This window comes from Helianthus annuus, chromosome 9, assembly GCF_002127325.2.
Source record: "Helianthus annuus cultivar XRQ/B chromosome 9, HanXRQr2.0-SUNRISE, whole genome shotgun sequence".
Classification (NCBI taxonomy): domain Eukaryota; kingdom Viridiplantae; phylum Streptophyta; class Magnoliopsida; order Asterales; family Asteraceae; genus Helianthus; species Helianthus annuus.
In genome coordinates this window covers 48,966,962-48,989,926 of record NC_035441.2, presented here as the reverse complement: position 1 = coordinate 48,989,926, position 22,965 = coordinate 48,966,962, and the positions used below count along the sequence as shown (strand labels likewise).

Below are 22,965 nucleotides of genomic sequence, written 5' to 3'. Positions count from 1 at the left end.
CTTGATTGACTTCACAAACTTATAAAATTCAAACAAGCACCAATCATGTTGAAAGCAACCGCAAAATGGGGAAGAAAAATTCCATCTACACCAACAAAGATAAGATGTGTGATTTAAGCAAAATTGTTGGACCATAAACAATTTTTACAAATAATATTCCAAAAACAAAAATCTATTAGAAAGTCTTAAATAAATAAAAACAGTTATTATAACTTCAAAAAGCATGGTTTTACAATTAATCATCGTTTTAAAAATATTTTTGAAGACTATATCTAATGAAGCGATCAAAATATAATTTAAAATGCACATATACATAACCATAGTTTTTGAAGGCTATATCTAATGAAGTAATCTATACATATAATAAAGTAAATCATATGGGGTACATATGACGCTCTATGAGGTGATCTTAACATTTTTTTCCCGCCTAAATAAACAGATTATAGATAATATTTGTTAATAAGATTTAAATAAAAAGTACATTATTTTAATCCATAATTTTATCTTTTTATCTTTTACCCTAAACAAATAGATATAGATAATATTATTCAAACCGTGCAAGATACATGGTTTTTAAAGATGTAACTTTTAAATTTTTTGATATATAAAATTTCTTTTATTCAACCCGTACAATACATGTGATTCTTAAAGATGTAACTTTTTTATTATTTAATATATACAATTACATTTATTCAACCCGTGTAATACACGAAACTTTTTAAAAATATGTTTTTTATTATTATTTGCTATACAAAATTACATTTATTCAATCCCTGTAATACATGTTGTTTTTAAAGATATAACATTTTTATTATTAGGTATGTAAAATTAGATTTATTCAATATGTACAATACAAGGGGGATTTTGTAATGATATAACTTTTTTATTATTTAATACACAAAATTACATTTATTCAACCTGTATAATACACAGGGTTTTTTTAAAGATATAATTTTTTTTATCATTTGGTATATAAAATTACATTTATTCAACCCATACAATACACGAGGTTATATAATAAAAAAATAAAATGAGGACATTTTCCATTGGGTTGAGATCCATGCATTAATACCAAGACTTTTCTTTTTCATAAGTAACGCACACAAAGTTGTAAAAGTGAGTAAAAAGGAATCAAAATAGTTGCATGTTTCTTTAGGGAATATTGGATTTCAATAATAAAAACTATTCGTCGTTGGACGCCAACAGTCCTAACTTAAAAAATAACCACTGGCAGTCCCAACTATTAACATATTGGCCTCCAATGGACCCTGACTAACAGAACCTTAACGTTGTTAATCTCCGGTCGCCGGAAAAGTGTTTTTGGCCGAAAAACACTTTTTTGGTCGAAAAACTCAAATTTTTTATCCCAAACCTCTTTGTAACCTTATTACTTATTTTAGGAACCTTTTTCTACTAAAAACCCCAATTATTGAGGTCGCCGTAAATTCTTTCATCGCCAGAAAACTTCTTTTGTCCTGAAAACTCAAGTTTTGGGGCGGAAAACTTAACATTTTCATCCCAAACCTTTTAGTAACATTAGATCGGACCTTTAGGAACCTTTTTCCAGCTAAATATGTTTTTCCGGCGATCGGAGACTAACAACATTAGGGTTCTGTTAGTCAGGGTCCATTGGAAGCTAATATGTTAATAGTTGGGACAACCAGTGTTATTTTTTAAATTAGAACTGTTAGCGGCCAACGGTGAACAGTTTGTATTATTAAAATCCAATATTTCTTTCTTTAATTCAACTTTTCCCAAATTTTGTTGGTGTGACTTTTGATAACTTTGTTTTTTATTTTATAATTTTAGGAGGTTTATCTCATGAAATTAAATGTTATTAATGACAACTTATAAATTTATCATGTATGTTCAATCAAAACTATCAAGAGTGTATTAAAAATAATAAGTATTTATAAATAATAAGTTATATCGTTTTCATTAATCAACCCGTGTAACACACGGGTCCATAACCTAGTAATAAATATATAGAAATCACTTATTTTTATTCTTATCTTTATCTAAATATAATAAATAACTTCAAATTTGCAAATTACACCCTTTGTTTTTTTTTACTTTTAACCCAAAGTTTTTCATCTTTTTCAATTTAATCCAAACTCTTTTTTATTTTCGATTTTGGTCCACCATACTTTTCATTTTTGCCAAGTTTTTTGTTTCGTTCTAAATTTTTTGAGTTAACGCACCGCAACGTGCGTGTGGGGTTAAACATTTTTTCATATATTTTTTCCCATTTGACTGGCCCGTCACGTCACATTTATTTTTCTGCGTTTGACAAGTTCGTCCAACACGCGGGTCATGGATGGACTTAGTTATTTTTTTCTATGTTTTACGTTTCGGTTTAATTTCTCAGCAACGAGCGTGCGAGATACAAAGATTTTACGTCTGCTTTTCGCTCGGCGTTATTTTTTCCCGTTTTTATTTATTTTGTTTTTACGAGCTTTTCCGGTGTTGGTGGTTGCTAACAATGGTATAGTATTGCTACTAAATACAATTTTATGACAACCGCTACAACGCAGGGGCTTAATACTAGTCAAAATATAATTTCAAATGCACATATACACAACCAAAGCTACTGTCCGTATACAACCAGACAATTATTATTATATTTTTATTATAAATAGGAATCTTTTGACTTTTTCAAGATCCAATCGAGGATGAATCTTCAGGATTCATGCCAGCAAGAATCCTTTGCAATGGAATCTAATATTCATGGGCCAACGAATATCCATGAGAATTTTTTATATATGTAATTATTTTTTTTCTTTTATTTTCCCTCATGTCACCTCATATTATCTGTGTTTTGACACAATAAGGTATTTTTTTATTAAGTTTTTATTTTAGCTTTTGGTTGTATTTATTGTTTATAAGTATTATTATTATTATTAGGAGAATTAGGCTGTAATAATCTCATCTAGATCTTATTGGCCATTAATAATCCCATCTCAGAATATCCCCTCACCAGTCCTACTTTTCACCTATTTTTCTTACAATGGTCCCCCGTTAAAAAAACTTAACGGAGTTAAGCTTTTCTTCCAAATTACAAACAGTTTTTTTAGGGTTTTTGATCAGAACGATGATACGAGTCCATTGATGTAAAACTTATTTCGAAATGTTGCTCCAAGTGATTTGATTTCGGTTAATTGGAAATTTAAACACCCGAATTGAAGCGCCGTTTTCATCGTTTGGAGCACCGTTTCGAGGCAAGTTTTACATCAATGTACTCGTATCGTCGTTCTAATCAAAAGCCCTAAAAAATCTGTTTGTAATTTGGGAAAAAGCTTAACTCCGTTAAGTTCTTTTAACGGGGGATTATTGTAGGAAAAATAGGTGAAAGATAGGACTAGTGAGGGGAATAATCTGAGGTAAGATTATTAATGACCAATAAAGTCTAGATGAGATTATTACAGACCAATTTACCTTATTATAGTATTATTAAAATCGGTTGTAGTTGTAGTCCATATGTTCTCTCTCGCTTTCTTCTCAACTCTCAAGAGTTATAAAATATGTAACAAGCCATATTGTTCAAAAAATAATAATAAAATAAAACAAAATGTGTAACAAGCCATATTGTTAAAGATTACATCATATTACATGTTTTCATCTTCTGAATTTGTTTTTGAACGGCAACTTCGTTTCATTAAAAAGACACCCTGCTAGCAAGCAGCTAGCCAGGGGCTGAAACAACCGAAAAGAACAAACAAAAGTTTCACATAAAAAACTTTACAATTCGTCCAATCAAGGGATACGGATTTAGCACGGTTGGTTATCCAAAGAAACCTTAAAGATTTTGTTGGAAATTTTATAAATAATATTATATTATGTGTTAATATAACGATTATTTAAAAATTAAGCCAAGATGAATGAGAGATTTTGAGTATTAAGTTTGTGTATCCGAATCATAAATATGTAGGAAATTGAGTTTGTCCCCTTATAAGTGGAGAGATAAATCTTTTGTAGATTTATAATTAGAATACTCTACATGAATGTATTCTTGTGTGACAACTCACACCCAATGGTAGAGGCGTGTGACTGTCCAGGATCAAACCACCAATCATATTGAACAAATAAGCTAATTAAGATAAAACTAACATTACTAATATGATTAGTGACATCTCATTTAAAGTCTAAAATAGAGTTCAAGTAATTAGCGGAAGCATTAAGTACAAAAATCCATCAACAGTTTAAAACATAACTTTTCAAAATAGGAATCCAACAACGGATTCTAGATGACGCTACACACATCCAAGCAGACTCCAACGCAGCACTTATGGACCTGCAAGCATGTAGTAGTATGTCAACATAAAGTTGGCGAGTTCACGGTTTAAAAAGAGTTTTCTTGTTTTATCCCAAAAACATTAATTTTTTAAGTTACCGGTTATAAAACATGCCATGGGGAGCTACCCCATGTAAGCTAATAAACTGTGTGCTACTGAAAATGAGATTATAGCTAGGGGTGTGCATGGCTCGGTTTGGGTCGGTTTTGACCCAAAACCATAACCATAACCGCGACGTCGGTTATTGGATAACCATAACCATAACCGATCGGTTATGGTGGTCATGGTTACTTGGTTTTGATGGTTATAGCGGGTCGGTTATGGGTGGTTAACCGTGTATTTAACTTAGCTAAAAATAGCTTATTTTTTAACATGGAATAAATTGTTATTGCATATTTATATATATTAGTATATTACATATTATTAAAGAATACATATAATCTATAATATTAATACCAATTATTATCGAATATTCAAATAAAGTGATATGGTACATTCCAAAAATTCAAATAAACATTCAAACAAAACCACAAAATGATATGAAAAACCCATAAGTACTAAAAATCTTCAGTTAAAAACATCAAATATTAAAAATATGGTGAAAAGTCCTAAATCCTATAAAGATTTATTACATGTCGGTTCGGTTCGGTTATCGTGGGTATGAAAAAACTGATAACCATAACCGACCCGCTACTTTCGGTTTTTAAAAAAATCATTAACCGACCCACCGGTTTTTATTTGGTTCGGTTTTTTTTGGTTCGGTTTTGTCGGTTAATTCGGTTATGGTTCGGTTAATTCGGTTTTTTGCACACCCCTAAGTGCATTTGCCCTTGATCAATGTCTATCATCATTGATCGGTTATAAGTCCATACTAGTTCACTCCCGTCCTCCAAGGCACGGTGTGAGGTTTGTCAAACCTAATAGCGCTATTAACTAATATCCCGTTTGCCATATTCGGCGACTAATCGGTACAAGTGTTAGGGACTTCATGATAGAGTGTCGTTTAGTATACTAGAAACATGAATCATAGATATTGTTAAATTACTATTCCGTTCCCCCAGAATAATAGGTTCCCAAATCCACTGGGAATACATGTTTTAAGTGTTAGTGTGAACTCACCTTTGATTGCTTAGTAGATAGAGTATTTATCCTAAGTTTGGTCAACCACGTCCTATTATTGTTACCAATTATTAGGACCGTAAATAGGTAATCACGTATTCTACACACGTATTTAACAAGTAGTGTGCTAGTAATATCTATAATGTATTATATACTAATATATACATATACACAAGCAGTATGTATCATCACAGTAATAGTTATACACGAGTTCAAGTGGACAGTGGGTGTATGTGCGGTTTAATAAAGGAACCGGACTTCTTATAGTGTGCGGCTCACTAAATACATGGCCCAAACATAACAGTGTGCGGCCCACACAGGAGTGTGCGGCCTGCTGACAAGTGTGCAGTCATGCTCAGAAGAGTTGTACACGGTGCATTGTAACTTGTGCGTGTGGGATGTGCGACCCTTCTGAGTATGCGACCCAGCTTGGATCCCTTGTACATTGTGCACAAATAAGTGTACCTTCAAAAGTGTGCGATCCTGAAGTGTGCGGTGCGCATTTGGCAGTTGTACCTTATGCATCCCATGTTGTACATTTCAGGTGTGTGTGACAAGATCAGACAAATAGTTCATTAAAATTACACAGTCTATCATTCAGGTTTTCAATAAAACAAATCATCCTAAGTTCACAACTTTTTACATCATTCGTCATCTATTGTTCGACACATGTTTTCATCATTTCTAATTAGTTCGACATCACAAGATTCACCCTAATCATAGTATGGAAATCAAGCAAATTTTTGCATAACGTCATGTGTATATCATTTACAATTATCATTATTATCATAACACTTCATATGAATCCAAAGCATGTTCTAAAATCCTAATCTTCATTTCATGAATTTACTCATCCATTAGGCAGTGAATCATCCTTAGACATTATCTAATCGAATTCATTTAATCATCCAAACATCCACTTATCATGATTTATCCCCAATACTTCCATCATTAAAACATACATCATCAAACACATATCTTCATGTCACGAAATCAAAACAGTGGTGTGTACTAAATCTATTCATAACATCATTTGAACGATTTGGGAACATTATATCATACGAAATCTTTGACACTTTTCATCATACAAAAAAAACCCTAGTTCATAATACAAATGTTTTTAAATCATGTTAATCGCAATATCGTCTAAACTATGTCTCATAATATTCACTTCTAAAACAGATTGAATGTAACAAGGAAGCATCATCATTTAAAGACAGACAAAATCATAGAACGATAGGATTATACTAATCCGAATGTGAAGATAATCGACTTATGATACTAGGAAGAAATCTTCAAAGTTGGATAGAGAGATCTTCCAGAAATTGGGATGCTTTAATGATGAAGAGCTGATGTTGCTACTCTAATTCTTCAAAAAGGATAGAAGGGATGGTATGTTGTTGAATAAAGGAAGATGTTTGCTGTTTTGGGAAAGGTTTCTAAAATGGGGGGGGGGGGGGGGGAGAGAGAGAGAGAGAGAGAATGTATAAGCAGCCGTCAAGGAATGTTTTTGGGGAAAGGAGTATTAGGGTTTTGGCAGATGTATGCTTATATAGTCTCCTAAAGATGGCACACACTCCAAAAGAGTGGTGCACAGCTGTACACGTATGCCGCACACATGCACCTTTTGTGTGTGTGCCTTCTTAATCCCCATTAGTGCGCGACCCGGACTTGTGGCCTAATCTTTTAGGATTGTGCGTTCCAACATGAAACAGGCTCAGTAGGTTAGAGGCCCAACTTGCGAGGAGGTGTGCGGCCAGAATACATGCGTGCAGTCAATTACTAATATAAATAATAACTTTAAACATCTTTATACACACATTGTTATGAAATACAAATATTCGTACACATAATATTATTCTCACTTTTATTAATTAACACAATTACATTATAAAAGAAACAATACGAGGTGAAACGTACGAGTTGTCACAGACACGCACCCGCGTCCGGGCACGGGATGAGGGCAATGGGCGCAATCTGGCGCTTGGAGCTGCCTTTACTATTTTTAAGGTGCATGTGGGCTCGAATCAGTGGCGTGGTGTGGTCAGCTGAAGACTGATTGTATTCCTACTGGTCAAGTCTTATCAAATTCTCATACTTCATTATATCATTGAATTTGAGATTTAATTTTTAATTGAATTTTGTGTTGAGTTGAGACTTTTGGAATTCAAGAAAATGTTATAAACAAAGCTTTATGCTTTGTTCTAGATGCCCAGAACACTGAAATCGTATCGTTCATACAACACACACAACTTCAAACACTTTGGATCTCTACGCACTCTTGTTTCAGGTATAATTTCCAGGTGCTAGGCTAATCCCGGCGGTACAATATGCTCAGGCTGTTGTACCTTGGGAAACAGACGGGTTCACCTGGGTGGCCCAAAATCTGTTTTAAGGGAAGCGTCTCGAACGTGCCTAAGCCAATTCACTCATCTTTCTTCTAGTGTTTGTTAACTTTGGTTGTAATGTTTTTGTCCATCTTTCGTTTCTTTCTGTTTGTAAATTTTAGTAGTATTGTGTTTATTCAGAAGTTTATTCAATTTTACAAGTTGTAATTTGTTTTGGGACTTAATAAAATTGTAGTTTCTTTTATTTTGTGAACGTGTTCCTACAAGCTTAAAACGGATTTTAAAACACGTTCACTGTTTTGGTTTAAAAAATTTGTATAAATAGTTTCTATTATTTATTAGTAACCCTTTGTGGTTTGCATTGGTTTTATTGTAAACCAATTCAGTTTTGCCATAAACTGATTTTAGTTTTATCTTGTTTTAGAAATGGCTACTGTTCAAGCAACCACATCAACTACTGTTAGATCCACATCCACTACCATGGACCATTTGTTGGTACCCAAGCAGCTCAAGCGGTTGCTAACTATGCAGAAAAACCATAGAAATTTACTGGTGTGAATTTTAAGAGACGGCAACAAAAGATGTTGTTCTGTCTGACCACTCTAAACCTTGCAAGGTTTTTGACGGAGTCCCCTCCTGTTTTCACTGAAGGGATATCTGATTTCTAGAGAGTTTTCCCTCTCCATTAGTTTTCCAGAGAGTTGCCAGCATTTGCTGGCTTGTCCCACACTTAACCAATTTTGTGATTTTTTTCCCAAATTTGTACCCAAGTTGGCCTAAACTCAACTTTATTCATTTAGGACTCTTCCTTTACTCATTTCAAGTCTGAAATCTTCATCCCGGGCCCAGATTCTTTAGCTTCCAATTCATTCTTTCGGTTATGCGTTTCACCCAAACTGCCCGTTAAGAGGCATTGACCATTCTAGCTCAATCCTCAGATATCCTTTATTACTTTTCTTGATTTCCCCAACCACAACCACAACCGCGATTGTGGTTGGTAATATGAACAATACCTTTGCTTCTACGACCGTATGGGTCGTTTCTACTTCGGTTTTACATCTCCGATACATGGTTTGTGGCCCTATAGACCGCAAACAACCCGTTGAGTTCACGATTCATAGTTTTCTTAAAAGCATGAGTGTGACTATCATTTTATTCAATCTGCACCATAATCCATGATTGTGATTGTTCTCGCTAGGCAATACCTCCACTTCTATGACCTCGAGGGTTATCTATACTTTGGTTTTACATGCCCTTCCGTCACTCATTACCCTCTAGACCATGAATGAATAATTCCAAGGATATCCTTGGATCCCTTATCCCTACGTGCGTTATACGCCGTTTCTATGATTCCCGGGAGAACCATTTATACGAGTATTTCCATTAGGCTTCGTGACCCCAAGGATCCTTTGACACCTCCCACTCACATACTCCTTGTTACATCAGATGTATATGTGTTACTTATAAGAAACCCACTATATCATGTGTTTGGCACTTACCTGGTCAGGGTAAGTAATCCACACATAGTATTACAAATATCAGGTTTTACCTTTGTTCATCCAAAACATGTGGTATGCTTCCATTTCATAAAATTTTTATGCAATCACTTTCACCAATGTGGTTATTGCATATCTTCAGTATGATTTTAATGAAAACATTTACCTAGAAGGTCACCCCCATCCAAGTAAGTTTCTGAGTCTAAAACTCCTTTATGAATTTATGATTCATTGTTGTGAACAATGCGTATTCCAAACCCAATTTCTCCTAGGAACGTCATCCTGGATGAGTATCTCCAGGTTTCCCAAGCCTTAAATCTATGTATGCAACTGGCATTCACCACGTGAATATTGCATACAACTATTCATATCATAATTGAAGTGTGTACCTGGGTGATACCCTGATTGACCTTCAATTCCATTTGACCATTATTCTCTATCATTATTTGGTTTAGGTTCTCAATGAGCATACCCTACTGCCATACCTTCGACCTTTCTAGCAACACGTCGGGTGGATCATCAGATTCCCGCCATCTTCATATGCGGGGATCATACCACTGAAATATTCACAAAATATTTGTAACATTACAATTTAATATGAGCTCATACTATAATACAAGGCATCCTATAATACTTGTTAATAGAAGCACTTCGTTATCAATATCGGTCAGTTAGTTAGGCCTTAAGTCGTCTCACTGTCTTTGGCTTTGTGATCAAGTCTCGCGTCAACTCCCATCTCCCATTAAGAGCACTAAGGTTGAGTTTGAATACCACTCCATATTCAATTCTCTCAACCCACGACTTTGATACCAACTTGAAATGCCCGACTCGTTAGAAACAACATTAAAATACTTTGTGGAAAATAGGCCTATATTTTTTTGAATCTTACTTAAGGAAGGTTATTATTACCAACCGCACATTTGGAAAGTGGGAAAATTTGGAAAACCTTTACAAGCGCACATTTGGAAAATTTTTACATGACCCATTTGCAAAAGGGTAATTCTTACAAAAACAAAACCTGCTTAATAACCAAGCTTTTTATAAAACAAGCATAACCCATTACAACATTGATATACTAGCACTTGACTAAAACAAACATTAAAGTTAAACTCCAAAATGCAAATAACTAGGTCAAATTGACCCGATAAGAAAACCTATATTTTTAAACAAAACATCACTAAATCTTTCCATCATTGTCCCTCTTCCAAGACTTGATCATTTTCGCCTTTCTACCACCTGAATCTGTCATATAACATTACCATATCATTAGCCTCGACCGAGAAGTTATATATATATTTATATTCCTATGGTAAGCCTAATAATGATTAATATATTGGTTGAACTGGATTATTGGTGAATGACCTGTGAGTTATTTTCGTCTTTCATGTTACCGGTTCAAGCCACCCCGTTGATTCTCATGACTTATCTACCCCATTCATCTTTCTCAAACATATCAACTACATTGAAAACACAACAAAATTAGCTTTTGCTAAGTGATGACTCATATTATTATTATTATTATTATTGCATCAAACATGAGGTGTTTTCAATGCTCAAAGCACCCAACGAAACAACACCAAGCCACCACTTCATTATTTGGAGTTACACATTTCGTGACTTTTTCCATTCTAATCCGGGTGCCTCTTTTTTTTATCCATATCTCATGTATAATCCCGTTGATATAGAATCAATGACACTTCAAAGGAAACCATTATCAAAGCAATTCGGTCAATATAAATAAAATGATGAATCGCCACATAACTATGTTGTAATTCATTATGCAACATATACGATTATCAACAAAAATTATTACCTAACATATTATATATCTATACAAAAAGTAACACGCACCCTTTTGTTTTTGTTTGAAACACATGCCCCTTTGTTTACACCAACCCACCCTTTTGTTTAAAACGCATACCCCTTTGTTGACACCCATTTATTTAACACACATACCCTTTGTTTAAGATACAAACAACACATAACCTTTTGGAATAGATGAAAGAGCAGATACCGCTTCGCCAATTTTTCTCTTCATTTATTATTAAAGAAAAGGATATCCTCTTCAAATGAACCAACACATCCGTTCATTAAATTGATGATGCGTTGCAAGAAAATAATAAAGGTATCGTTCTGTATCATGCTTCGCATGAACCAACGTACCAACTCAATAATAAACGGTATACAATTAAAGAGTCACACCGTTTCGAAGAGGTTTTACCATTTACTTTTACGCTACTTACTCGCCTATATATACTAACCCTTTTCTTTCATGGAAAATCATCTTGAAAAATATGAATTGTAAAGATTGCCGGAAGAAACAGAGACAACAATTACTACGAATTGTTAACGGCGATACCGTTATGGACGAGGGTGGTTTGTTCAAGGTTTGATCGGAACGACCCGGTTGAATGTTAATAGTTTATCCATGAAGAAACCTTCCAGTTGTGGTGATCTAGCGGTAGGCCGGTTCGACGGTCGGATTATTAAGTGTAAATATCTCTTTTCATTCTTTCCCCCGAATCACGCATGAGATCCGGTTCGATTTTAATGTAAAAGTGAAACAAATGCAGGATTTAAACTTTTGTTAAAGATGGCGACGGTCTTATTTTAGATATGCATTCCATTTGCCGCCTGCCAAGTATATAAATGATGGTGAAGATGAGGACTTCGGTGGTAAAGTGAGAAATTTGAAAAGTTGAATATGAAGATAAAGAAAATATGCAGGGATGAGCGTTTAATTCTTTTATCACTTACGAGGAAAATCTTCAACCAATTCTTTTATCAGTTACGAGAAAATCTTCAACCAAGAAGAATGTAGAACAGGGCATCCCGGAAGTTGCGTGCCAGACCCCTGTTATGAAAAAAGTTACAATAAAAAACAAAGAAAAAATCGAATCTTTATAATTGATCATTAAACCGACACCAAAATATCATATTCAGTTATAGACTAAACCGGATTGTTCAATTTCGAAGAGTTCCAAGAAAGAAAATGATGAACAGGGTATCGCATGGCTTCTGTGACGAGAAATACTGAAAACAAAATGGAAATCATTTTGGCTTAATCAAAATGCATCAAAAGGAATTATGAAGAACCGATGTTTGGAAAACAAAAGTTTTGTTATGATAAAAAGATATAAGTTTTATTTATTTGTAAGCAGAATCTTGAGCTTTTCGAAGTTTAAATACATAGATTTTTTTCAGAAAAGAGAAACTCAATGTTTGTTTAAATATAATTTTTTTGAGTATTATAAATCAGATTTGGTTTCCAAAAGCATTTAGTTATGATATTTTTACATACATATATACCATGGTTTTTTTCGAAATAAGACAAAATATTTTAAAATTCTATTTAGTTTAAGTTTGTTTCGATTTAAACATACTTTTAAGAGATTTTAATATAAGTTTATGATATTTTCAAATCATAATTAAATCAATTGATTCGGAACGTATAGAAAGAAAATTAATTCGCCACAAAGAAATCCCATTGTTAGAAAAATGTCAATAGTAAAATACATGCTTTAAATAAAGAACATGTCTATTTTAAAAACAATAGCAAAAAAAAAAAAAAAAAAAAAAGAGAATATGTCTGTTCTAAAAATTATGTCTATAATAATAATTCAACATTTTAAACAAATACATAAATTAAACGTTATACAATTAGAAAAATATTCATCCTAAAAATTACATCATATTTGGTTATTTTATTCTAAACCGACATTTTGATTAAAAAATAAATTGTTTTAGTCAAAAACAATTTTCAGAAGCTAAAATCATTACTCAAGAATAAAAATGTCGTCACTGCGAGGCCAGCTCACTTGGTAGAGACATATGCCTCTTAAAGGTAGGTTTTAGGTTCACACTTGAGCAAAAAGGGAATGTTACTATTATTGTTGTGAAGTAGAGTAGAGCAACATTTGTTGCTAAAAAAAGAACAAATATGTGTGGAAAACAAAGTGATCTTAATGATTTTAACAATCAACATCCCGCAGCAACGCGCGGGTGACGCTAACTCGTTCTAAATAATTTGTAACCCTTGTGCAAAATTTCGGGCTTTCAAAAACTTTTTTCTTTGAAAACAATTCGATAATCGATGCTTTAACGTAATCCGTTTAACGCAACATACACACCGGGACGAGGACACGAGCTACACGTACCCTAAATACCCTTTACATAACTTAGGAATAAGCTTCGAAGGGTTAGAGACGACAAAACAAGTTTATTCGATCACAGGGACTATATGCGACAAGCTGCAAAAGTCCGCCGATTCGCATAACAACGTACACTCCGGAACAAGATCATAAGCCAAACATACCCTAAATACTCTTAACATAGCTTAGAAATAAGTTTTGAGGGGTTCGGTGTGCGAAAATGCGCTTATTCGATCACAGGGACTATTTGCGACAAACTGCTATATTTTATTTCTCCGTCATATTTTTTTAAGATAATTAAATGATATATTTCTCTCTTTATTAGCAAAACGTCAAAAAAAATGATATATTTCTCTCTTTAAATGATATATTTCTCTCTTTATTAGCAAAACGCCAAAATATACTAAAAATATTTTTCCTGCTTAATATTTTATTTTCTCCGTTATTGTATTTTGTCATCTTGGTTTGCATAACGCCATTTAAAAAAAACGCTAAACTTAGAAGATGGGACGTCTATCACCTATAAAACTGATAAAAGCTGATCAAAACAGTAAATACAAAAACAGTAACTGAAAAGACAGTTACTTTATTACTATCATTTATTACAATAAAAAAAGTCCCACCTAAACTACGCGCCAAAAACTCCTATAAGAGAGGGGTCTATACACAATGAAAATTTAACACCCAGAAAACACAAACGCCATATCCTCTATAAACCACTCACTTTAAAATGCCAAAATAATGTTAGTTAAAAAAACCACAGATCGCAAAGCTTTCACTGAATGGATTCTTCTTCTAAGAGGGTTATCTCAATAATATTTTGCTGAATGAGATGAACAAATACTCAAGAAAAAGAGACTGATGACAATGATATGCCATCATGTGAGCTTTGTTCTTGATGAATATAGGCATGGAATAAAGGGATCAACACAAGTGTAAAATGCTATTTTGGAATCCATTATTACAAATAGCATCAAGCAAGAGTTGATCTTTAATGACATGCCCCCAAACAAGAATATCACACAAAAAACAGGATGCCACTAAACAGCTTCGCCTGAAAAAGACGGGGTTTATATACAAAAGTTGGCATCTAGCTAAGGTATTCAAAAGGTTCAAAACGCCAAAACAAATTCAAGAAGGAGCTGATGACTATGAAGATTCGGAAGAGAAATTAGATTATTATTCTTAATTTTTTTTCTTTTTCATTTTATATTGTTTTGTTATCAAGTTATCTGTTGTTTTGTTATCTAATTCTCTACAAATAAAATACATTATTATATAAAACGCTAAAAACTACAAACACCAAAACGCTAATAGTGTGAAAACTGTGAGAACGGGTGCTGGCAAAGCAACTTGTCAAATGTATTAAACGCCAAAAAATTCACTAAACGCCAAAAAAACATTTGGTCTTATTGTTAACTTGTGAAAATATTAATGACTCGTAGTGAATTATTATACAAAACGCCATAAAAACGCCAAAAAAATTGACCAGAAACGCTATAACGCCAAAAAATTATCTATGTGACACAAAAACAATTAATTCAACGTCAAAAAGTTTAATAAATACAATTAACGCCAAAAAAAACTTAGACGCCAGAAAATATTATACCGCGTTAGGAAAATAAAAGAAGATTGAAAAAACAAAAAAACCTCTCGGACCCTGATCATGTCCCGCGCCACGTGTTGGGCCATGATGCGTTCTCACCGTTCTCACACTTTTGAGCATTTTCTCCTGATCTCGTTCCTATATATATATATATATATATATATATATATATATAGGGGACCGCTAAAATGAGAACCACCTCCAGTTGTAAGAACTGAGGGAACCACTTTCTAGCCTTTAGATCAAGGAGATGGATGGATGAGATTTAAAGTAACTAAATTTAATATTAAATAGATTTTGTCTTATTATGTCTTTAATATTATAATCCAAAAGGGTAGTATAGTAAAATTACACTATTTTGTCTTTATATATATATTAGTATTTAATTGCCCTTTTGTCTTATTCATTAATTACTTTATATTAAAAAAACAGATTTTTATGTTAAACAATAATTTAAATTCAGATTTGTATAACAATTTTTTATTAAAAGAATTTTTTTATTAAAATCTTTCTTTAAATTAAGATTTTTTTAACAAACCGTTTTTTTAATGCCGTTTTTTTTAACGCGCCGTTTTTTACGAGCGTTTTTTTACGAGCTTTTTTTTACGAAACGTAAAAAAGTTTTACGTTAACGTTTTTTACGTTTTACGAGCCGGTTTTTTACGTTTTACGCGCCGGTTTTTTTCATTTTACGCGCCGGTTTTTTTCGTTTTACGCGCCGGTTTTTTTCATTTTACGCGCCGGTTTTTACGTTTTACGCGCCGGTTTTTTTACGTTAACGTTTTTTTACCTTTTTTACGGAACGTAAAAAAGTTTTGCGTTAACGTTTTTACGTTTTACGCGCCGGTTTTTTACATTTTACGCGCCGGTTTTTTACGTAAAAAAATTACGTTTTACTAAAAAAATTACGTTTTACGTAAAGCTTTTTACGCTTCACGTTTTTACGTTTCACGTTAAAAAAGTTTACGGTTTGCGTTAAAAAATTTACGGTTTAATTTTTTACGTTAACGTTTTTTTACGTTTTACGCGCCGGTTTTTTTACGTTTTACGCACCGGTTTTTTTACGTTTTACACGCCGGTTTTTTTACGTTTAACACGCCGGTTTTTTTACGTTTTACGCAACGGGTTTTTACGTTTTACGCACCGGTTTTTTACGTCAACATTTTTTTACTTTTTATGTTTTCAAATTTTACGTTTTATGTAAAACTTTTTACGTTTTAAGTTTTACGTTAAACTTTTTACGTTTTACGTAAAAGTTTACGGTTGAACCTTTTTTTCACAAAAACTTTTTTACACGAAACCCAACATTTACGTTTAAAGTTTACGTTTTACGTAAAACCCAACATTTACGTTTTACGTTTTACGTTTTACGTTAAACTTTTTACGTTTAATTTTTTTTTTACAAAAACTTTTTTTACGCAAAAAATGAACGCGCCCAGAAATCGCAAATTCGGGAGGTGTCTCAGATATATTGTTATCATCATCGACGCCTCAAAAAAAAAAATAACAACCCAACAAACAAAAATAAAAAAAACGAGTGGAATCTTAAAAAAAACGATGTTTTGGCTCAGATTTTCCGATAATCAGAGGCTGCAAAAGTGGGGTTGCAGGTTAAAAACCTACCCTCCACCATCTTTGCCACGCCCTCGTCATCAAAATATACAGTTTTTTTTTTTTTTCATCATCATCGCCCCAAAAATCCAAACCCAGAAAGTCAGATTCAACATGAACAAACATTCAAGCTCAGATTCAACAGAATCAAACCTAGAAAGTCAAAACCCCCAAAAACACCCATCAGATTCAAGAACACCCATCAGATTCAAAAAAACCCAGAAAAATCAAGAACACCCATCAGATTCAAGAACACCCATCAGATTCAAAAAAACCCAGAAAAATCAAGAACACCCATCAAAACAACCACCACAAACAAACCATCACAGATTGTATGAAACTCTACCCAACAAAACAACCACCACAAACACCCTTCAACCAACTCGTCTCCCCCCACCCACAAACAACAACCACCGTACCCCCACCACAAAAAGTCATTCACCCCCATTGAAACAACATCAGCCGGAGAAAGGAGAAAAAGAAAACATCAAGTAAACATTGCTACCTTGTCGGCATCCCACCACCGCCGTCCTATTTCTCTGCCGCCGCTGCAACGCCACCGCCCGCCGTCCTCTTTCTCTCTCCTCGGACTCTCTTCCTCTCTCCTCGGACTCTCTCTCTCTCTCTACAACGAGTGTGAACAAGTGTGAGAGAGAGAGACAAACAGGGGTGGGTGATGCCGGTGGTAAAGGAGTTTGAGAGAGAGAGAGAGAAACAGGGGTGGGTGATGCCGGTGGCGACTACATCTAAAACTCCGGCGTCGGTGTGGTGTCGGTGTGGGTGTGGTGCCGGCGTGGGTGGGGTTCAGAGGGCTGAAGGTGAGGAAGATGATGATCTCTTCATCTTCATCATAGATGAAAGAGATAAATTCTCTGAAAGTTTTAGAGAAAATTGAAATGAAATAATGAAGAGAGAGAGTTAAATGAAAATGACTAATAAAGAGAGAAGACAAGACAGTTGAACATTGAAAAGTGAAATATGAAGTAAGTTACCTAAATACCCTTTTGGTTGTCAAAATCTGATTGGTGGAGAGTGGTTCTCACGGTTCTTACAACTGGGAATGGTTCCTATTTTAGCGGCTCCCTATCCCTATATATATATATATATATATATATATATATATATATATAATTTTCCATTAAAATCATAACTTTTTATTAATATTTTTTTTATAAAAAGTCGTGATTTAACTATAAAAAATTAAAAAAATAAAAAAACATAGCATTTAGTTTTGGGGTTTAGCTTTTGGGTTTAGTTTTTAGCATTTAGCTTGGGTGGGGACGGGGGGGGGGTTTAGGTTTTGTTAGGTTTTTAGGGGTGGGTGGGGGTTTAGGTTTTTTTTTGGTTATTTTTTAAAGGTTTTTTGGGGGTGGGTGGGGGCGGTGGTTTAGGTTTTTGGATGGTGATAGGGTGGGGGTTCATTGTCTATTTTGGGTTTATTTTGGTTTTCACATTGGTTATGGTTCTCGCCCTAAAGTTGGTTCTCGCATGAACCCTACCACACACACACACACACACACATATATATATATATATATCAATCACCAACTTGTCATTGAGGCAAACCGTTTCGAATAAAATATAACATCTCATCATGTCTAGCGAGTTGGGAAAACACTTGCATGATAGGCGTACGATCTAGACCTTAAGGTGTCCTACTTGTGTTAGGGTGGTGTAGGTCATTCTTGCTTTCGTTTGGGCTTTTGTGTCGCTATTACATGTGGATTTCGAGGTGAGTAATCACGAACCCATTTTCTGTTTACTAAATTTGGGGGAAAAGCATGCGGTTTTATATGAAATGATTTACGATTGCATGTTAATTTATTCAAGTCGTACCTATTATGTGAATATGAGTATTACAATTATCTATTTTTTCGAGAGCTCATGAAAACCCTCATGTTTTACAAACTTTAACCATTAGCTATGGATTTACCCATGGAATATTGCGAATAGTACTATTGGGCTGACACCCCCTCCCTTGGTCAGTAGCGCTAACTCAGTTAAGACAAAGGGTGTTTGAAATTTCGGAAACGATTATATTGTATTGGATATGATAGGATGAGACATTCTTAGTCAAGGTTTGGTTATTGGCTCATATTCGCATTGGTCATGGTCCTTGCTAAACTTTGATTTGGTCATTCACGAATAACACTTTTTCTTGCAAATGGTTTTCAAAACGTTGTTTGTGATTTACTTGTTAATTTAAACCCGTGTTCGTCACCAACATTATGTTGATGATTGTTAGTATGCTTTTCAGGTAAATGATTTTGCTTAAGGCTTTGGACATAGGACATGCATGCATACGAGTCATGATCGACTTTGGGTTTGTACTTTAAACAATTTGATACTCTTAAAACTCTTTTAATATTCACTAGAATGTTTGTATGACTGTTAGCTGGAAAACCTTTCTTGTTACATCCCCGGTGATTCCACTTTTGCGAGGTGTGACAGTGTGTAGTTGACTTATGTTGCATTTGGATTATCAATCAGTTAAATGGTTTATTTGTGTGATTGGAAGCCTTTTATTTGTAATAGTCATATATTTATGGCAAATTTACACAAATCAATATTTATGTTATACCTAAACAACACTTTATACCTTTTACTATGAAATTGGTAAAACCCAACCTTTTTGGTAATGTTTTGTTACATTCTATAACCTTTAGATTTAACTTTATTTTATAAAAAATCTGAATTTTAACAAGGTAAATTGTAATCAAAACTTTTAAATTTATTTTATAAAAAACCTGAATTAAAATTTTTACAAGGTAAATTGTAATCAAAACTTTTAAATTTATTTTATAAAAAATCTGATTTTAATCTATATCTATACTATATAATAAAAGAAACCATTTTGAGGACACTTGTTATCATATTAGGCCATGTTTTATAGATAAGTATTATTTTAGTTTAATCTTTTCTAATTAATTATCGATAATTCTCCTACTAAATATTATTTAGTTTAATTTTTTATGGATAATTATTATTTAGTTTAATCTCCTTCTCATTTATATTATTATTTATTTAACTAATAGAGTAAATTACGATTTTGGCCCCTCTGATTATAGCATTTTTACTCTTTTAGCCTAAAAAGAATTTTTAACATCTGATCCCCCAACGTCTTTTTTTTCTAATCTTTTTGGCCCCTGTGATACAGTTTGTCTTCTAATCGATGGTTCAAATGTTTTTATATTTATAAACTTGACAAACATCACAAGTTTTGATCATACATAAACAAAATTTTGTTCGGATATCAGAAAAGTGTCTTAAAATATCGTTTTATAATTGTTAAATCTTCGTTATTAACTATTTGATATTTTATTTTCTCAACCCGTGTAATACACGGGGTTACTTTATAAAAATATTGAAATCAATTTTTTTTACAAAAATAAATTTAAAAATTCTGATTATAATTTACTTTATAAAAATATTAAAATCATATTTTTTATAAAATAAATTTAAATCTAAATTTTATATATGTATATATATAATTATATAACCTTATAAAAAGTAACTTGGGTTACCACTGGATTATATAACCGTCGTGTCCACACAAACACGCCGTTTAAGTCACAACCTTTTGAATAAATACGATCACTTGTATGTTTGGCAAAACTAGCTGTTGGCTGGTAGCTGGAAGCTGTTGGCTGGAAGCTGGTAGCTGGAAGCTGTTGGCTGGAAGCTGGTAGCTGGTGGCTGGTAGCTGGAAGCTGGTAGCTGGTAGCTGTAGCTTTTTAGATATTAAGGTGTTTGGCAGAGTAGCTGTAGCTTTTAATAAAATGTATAAAATGACGAAAATAGGCATAAATAAAAAAAACATAATACTAATTGTAATCTCACACACACACACACATATATATATAAAGTTATTTCTCAAATAAATAAAACATGATCATTTTCAATTAAATAGAACATAGTTATTGACAATCAGTCATAACATAATATAATATTATTAAATCATTAATGTCGTGCATTCCATATCAAAGTAGCAATTTCGTTGCGAAAATGTTTAGCTAAAATTAAATGGATAAATAGCTTAACATACAGTCATGTCACTAAAACATCAAGGTAAAAACAATAAATCAATCCAAAAGCAATAAAGTTCAACAAATAGAAACAATAATGTCTCCGTAAGAAAACTTTAGTTAGCGAGCCTTTGCTTTCGTTGCAGCCACGCTAACCTACCATGATCATGTGGCACATTTATAAACATTTCTCTTTTCACGGGATCTTCAAATAAATCCATTGCAAATAACCACAACTCCTCATCTTCTCTCATTAATCCTGCATCTACCATCCGGCTAAGCAAACCCATAGCAGCTTCAATACTAAACTTAGTACTTTGACTGAGTTTGGAAGAATCTGATTCTAATATTTCTAGAGCACGTTGTTGATTCAGGCTACTTTGAGTTAAATGTTCTTTAAGCATTGAAGCTCCCAGTGATTCTCTCCCTTTACGTTTCATCTTAACTGGTTTAGGCTTAGTGTTTACTTTAGTAGACTTTTCAAAATTTTTTGCAACCTCACTTGGGCTTAATGTTGATGCATCATGTTGACTTACTTCATTCAAAAAGTCACCAAAGAAATTATTACCTCCCTCAACATTGTCATCCTCAAGGTTCTCAACATTGTCATCCTCAAGGTTCTCAACATGCACCTCATTGAATGTAGTTGGATCCATAGAGGGTGCCACACAATTTTCCCCACTAGCAACTACATCTCTCCAAATAACTGATCCCACTCTTCTTGTAGTTGTATAGATGGTTGGTTATTTTGAATTGCTAGAACTTTCGGGTTTTCCTACACAACATAATGGTGAATTTTTAGTTATCATTATGACTGAAATATTATATGGTATTTAAATTTTGAATGAGTTATATTATGTCACCTGAATTTTTCTTTTCCACCATTCATCAGAACAATTAAGTTGCTTGGTACTTTCATTCCAACCTAGACCAGTCTCTCCATTCTTAAGTGACTTCCAAAGATTGTACTCTTTTCTCATACTGTCATACTTGTTCTTCATAGCTTTGTCACTGGCAAATTTATGATTTATAACTTTTTCAAACTCTGGCTGAAGAGTGACCCATTTGAATGGGGAAGTTCGACCATGCTTCGTGATATATTTGTTTAGAAACCGACATAATTCTAAAACCATTTCTTTTGACCAAATTTCTCTTCTCCCTTTCTCTTTTTTAGAATCCATCTAGCAACCATGCATACATACATATGTTAGCAAACCAAGGATCAAGTAGTCTAAATCTTATATTAAGTCATACATTTAGGAAACTGATGAGTAGGTAGGTATATACCTTCAACATGATACATTCCAAAAACCAATATTGATATTTCACAAAGAACAAAATTTTGCATCATATAATCCTTACCAGGTTACCACAATTTTTGTATACCGGAAACATAATTACTTTAAGTACATGGAAAACTTTAAGCAATCATGAAATTCCATACAAATGTAAATGTTTTATTTTTCTTTTCTTTTGCACAGATCTCTGTTGCAACACCCACTTTTCACGTAATATAACATCGTCAATTAATGTAAGCGAACCAATTAACGTGACACCTAGGGGTGCAAACGAGCCGAGCCGAGCCTGAGCTCGACCAGGCTCGAGCTCGAGCTCGTTTAACATACGAAAGCTCGAGCTCGAGCTCGGCTCGAAGGTAATTCTTCAAGCTCGAGCTCGGCTTGGGCTCGGCTCGTTTACTAAATGAGCTTGTTTTTAGGCTCGAGCTCGTTTAAGCTCGGCTCGTTCGAGCTTCTTTTCACAATGGTAACTAATACTTACCTATTGCACAAAAAACACTTAAGGAAATACAAACTGTTTATAATAAACTCTGTTTCACCATTGGCTCAACGAGTTCTTACACTCTCTCCTATTATTAGTGAATGACTCTTCTTATACTTTGTTACTCAAATATTTTATAATTTTGCTTATCATTCCTATCAAATAAACTTCACGGTTCTTACACTCTCTCCTATCTAAAATAGTGCATAGAACAAAATATTGTTGGTATTGTAAATTGTGCATCTTTCCACTCTTTCAGTGAAAAGGTATTATCCCATAACCTATATCAACAATTAATTTTATATCTTCCTTGTGAAGATTGGTCTAATAAAATGTTAAAGATCAAATATGTTATTATTCAACTTTAAAAAGTATTATTATTTTTATTGTAGTTGTGGACATGGAAGAAAAAAAGGATGAAGAAGAAAGCACATTAAACGAAGGGGAAGCTGACAGTAGAAGACAAACTTCATTAATATGAGTCAAAGACATCATGATTTGATTATTTCATCATCCATAGAAGAAGATAAACTTCATC

At 33.5% G+C, this 22,965-nt stretch overlaps 2 protein-coding genes and 2 long non-coding RNA genes across 4 annotated transcripts; 1 reads left to right on the top strand and 3 right to left on the bottom strand.

Annotated features, from left to right (window-relative positions):
- Positions 1 to 10,260: 10,260 nt before the first annotated feature.
- Positions 10,261 to 11,398, bottom strand: LOC110877575. The gene is made up of 3 exons (XR_002557129.2): positions 11,212 to 11,398; positions 10,618 to 10,712; positions 10,261 to 10,497 (listed from the first exon to the last, which is right to left on the bottom strand). It is a non-coding gene; the product is annotated as an uncharacterized LOC110877575 (long non-coding RNA).
- Positions 11,399 to 11,449: 51 nt separating this feature from the next.
- On the top strand, positions 11,450 to 12,409 carry LOC110877574. Its single transcript, XR_002557128.2, has 2 exons — positions 11,450 to 11,747; positions 11,829 to 12,409. It is a non-coding gene; the product is annotated as an uncharacterized LOC110877574 (long non-coding RNA).
- An 8,244-nt stretch (positions 12,410 to 20,653) lies between these two features.
- LOC110874293 lies at positions 20,654 to 21,681 on the bottom strand. The gene is made up of 2 exons (XM_022123057.2): positions 21,512 to 21,681; positions 20,654 to 21,423 (listed from the first exon to the last, which is right to left on the bottom strand). Exon 2 carries the CDS (start codon positions 21,302 to 21,304, stop codon positions 20,765 to 20,767), a length of 540 nt encoding a protein of 179 aa, XP_021978749.1. The 5' UTR covers positions 21,305 to 21,423; positions 21,512 to 21,681; the 3' UTR covers positions 20,654 to 20,764.
- LOC118481714 (uncharacterized protein At2g29880-like) lies at positions 21,337 to 21,829 on the bottom strand. Its single transcript, XM_035976925.1, has 2 exons — positions 21,512 to 21,829; positions 21,337 to 21,423 (listed from the first exon to the last, which is right to left on the bottom strand). Exons 1-2 carry the CDS (start codon positions 21,827 to 21,829, stop codon positions 21,337 to 21,339), a joined length of 405 nt encoding a protein of 134 aa, XP_035832818.1.
- Positions 21,830 to 22,965: the final 1,136 nt, after the last annotated feature.

What these genes read in the sequence shown, in the direction of transcription:
- LOC110874293 (XM_022123057.2), bottom strand. Translation starts at nt 21,304, where the DNA reads ATGGATCCAACTACATTCAATGAGGTGCATGTTGAGAACCTTGAGGAT.
- LOC118481714 (XM_035976925.1), bottom strand. Translation starts at nt 21,829, where the DNA reads ATGGATTCTAAAAAAGAGAAAGGGAGAAGAGAAATTTGGTCAAAAGAA. An exon ending in GGTGGAAAAGAAAAATTCAG is followed by an intron (nt 21,424 to 21,511) that starts GTGACATAATAT and finishes TATGTTGTGTAG; the next exon opens with GAAAACCCGAAAGTTCTAGC.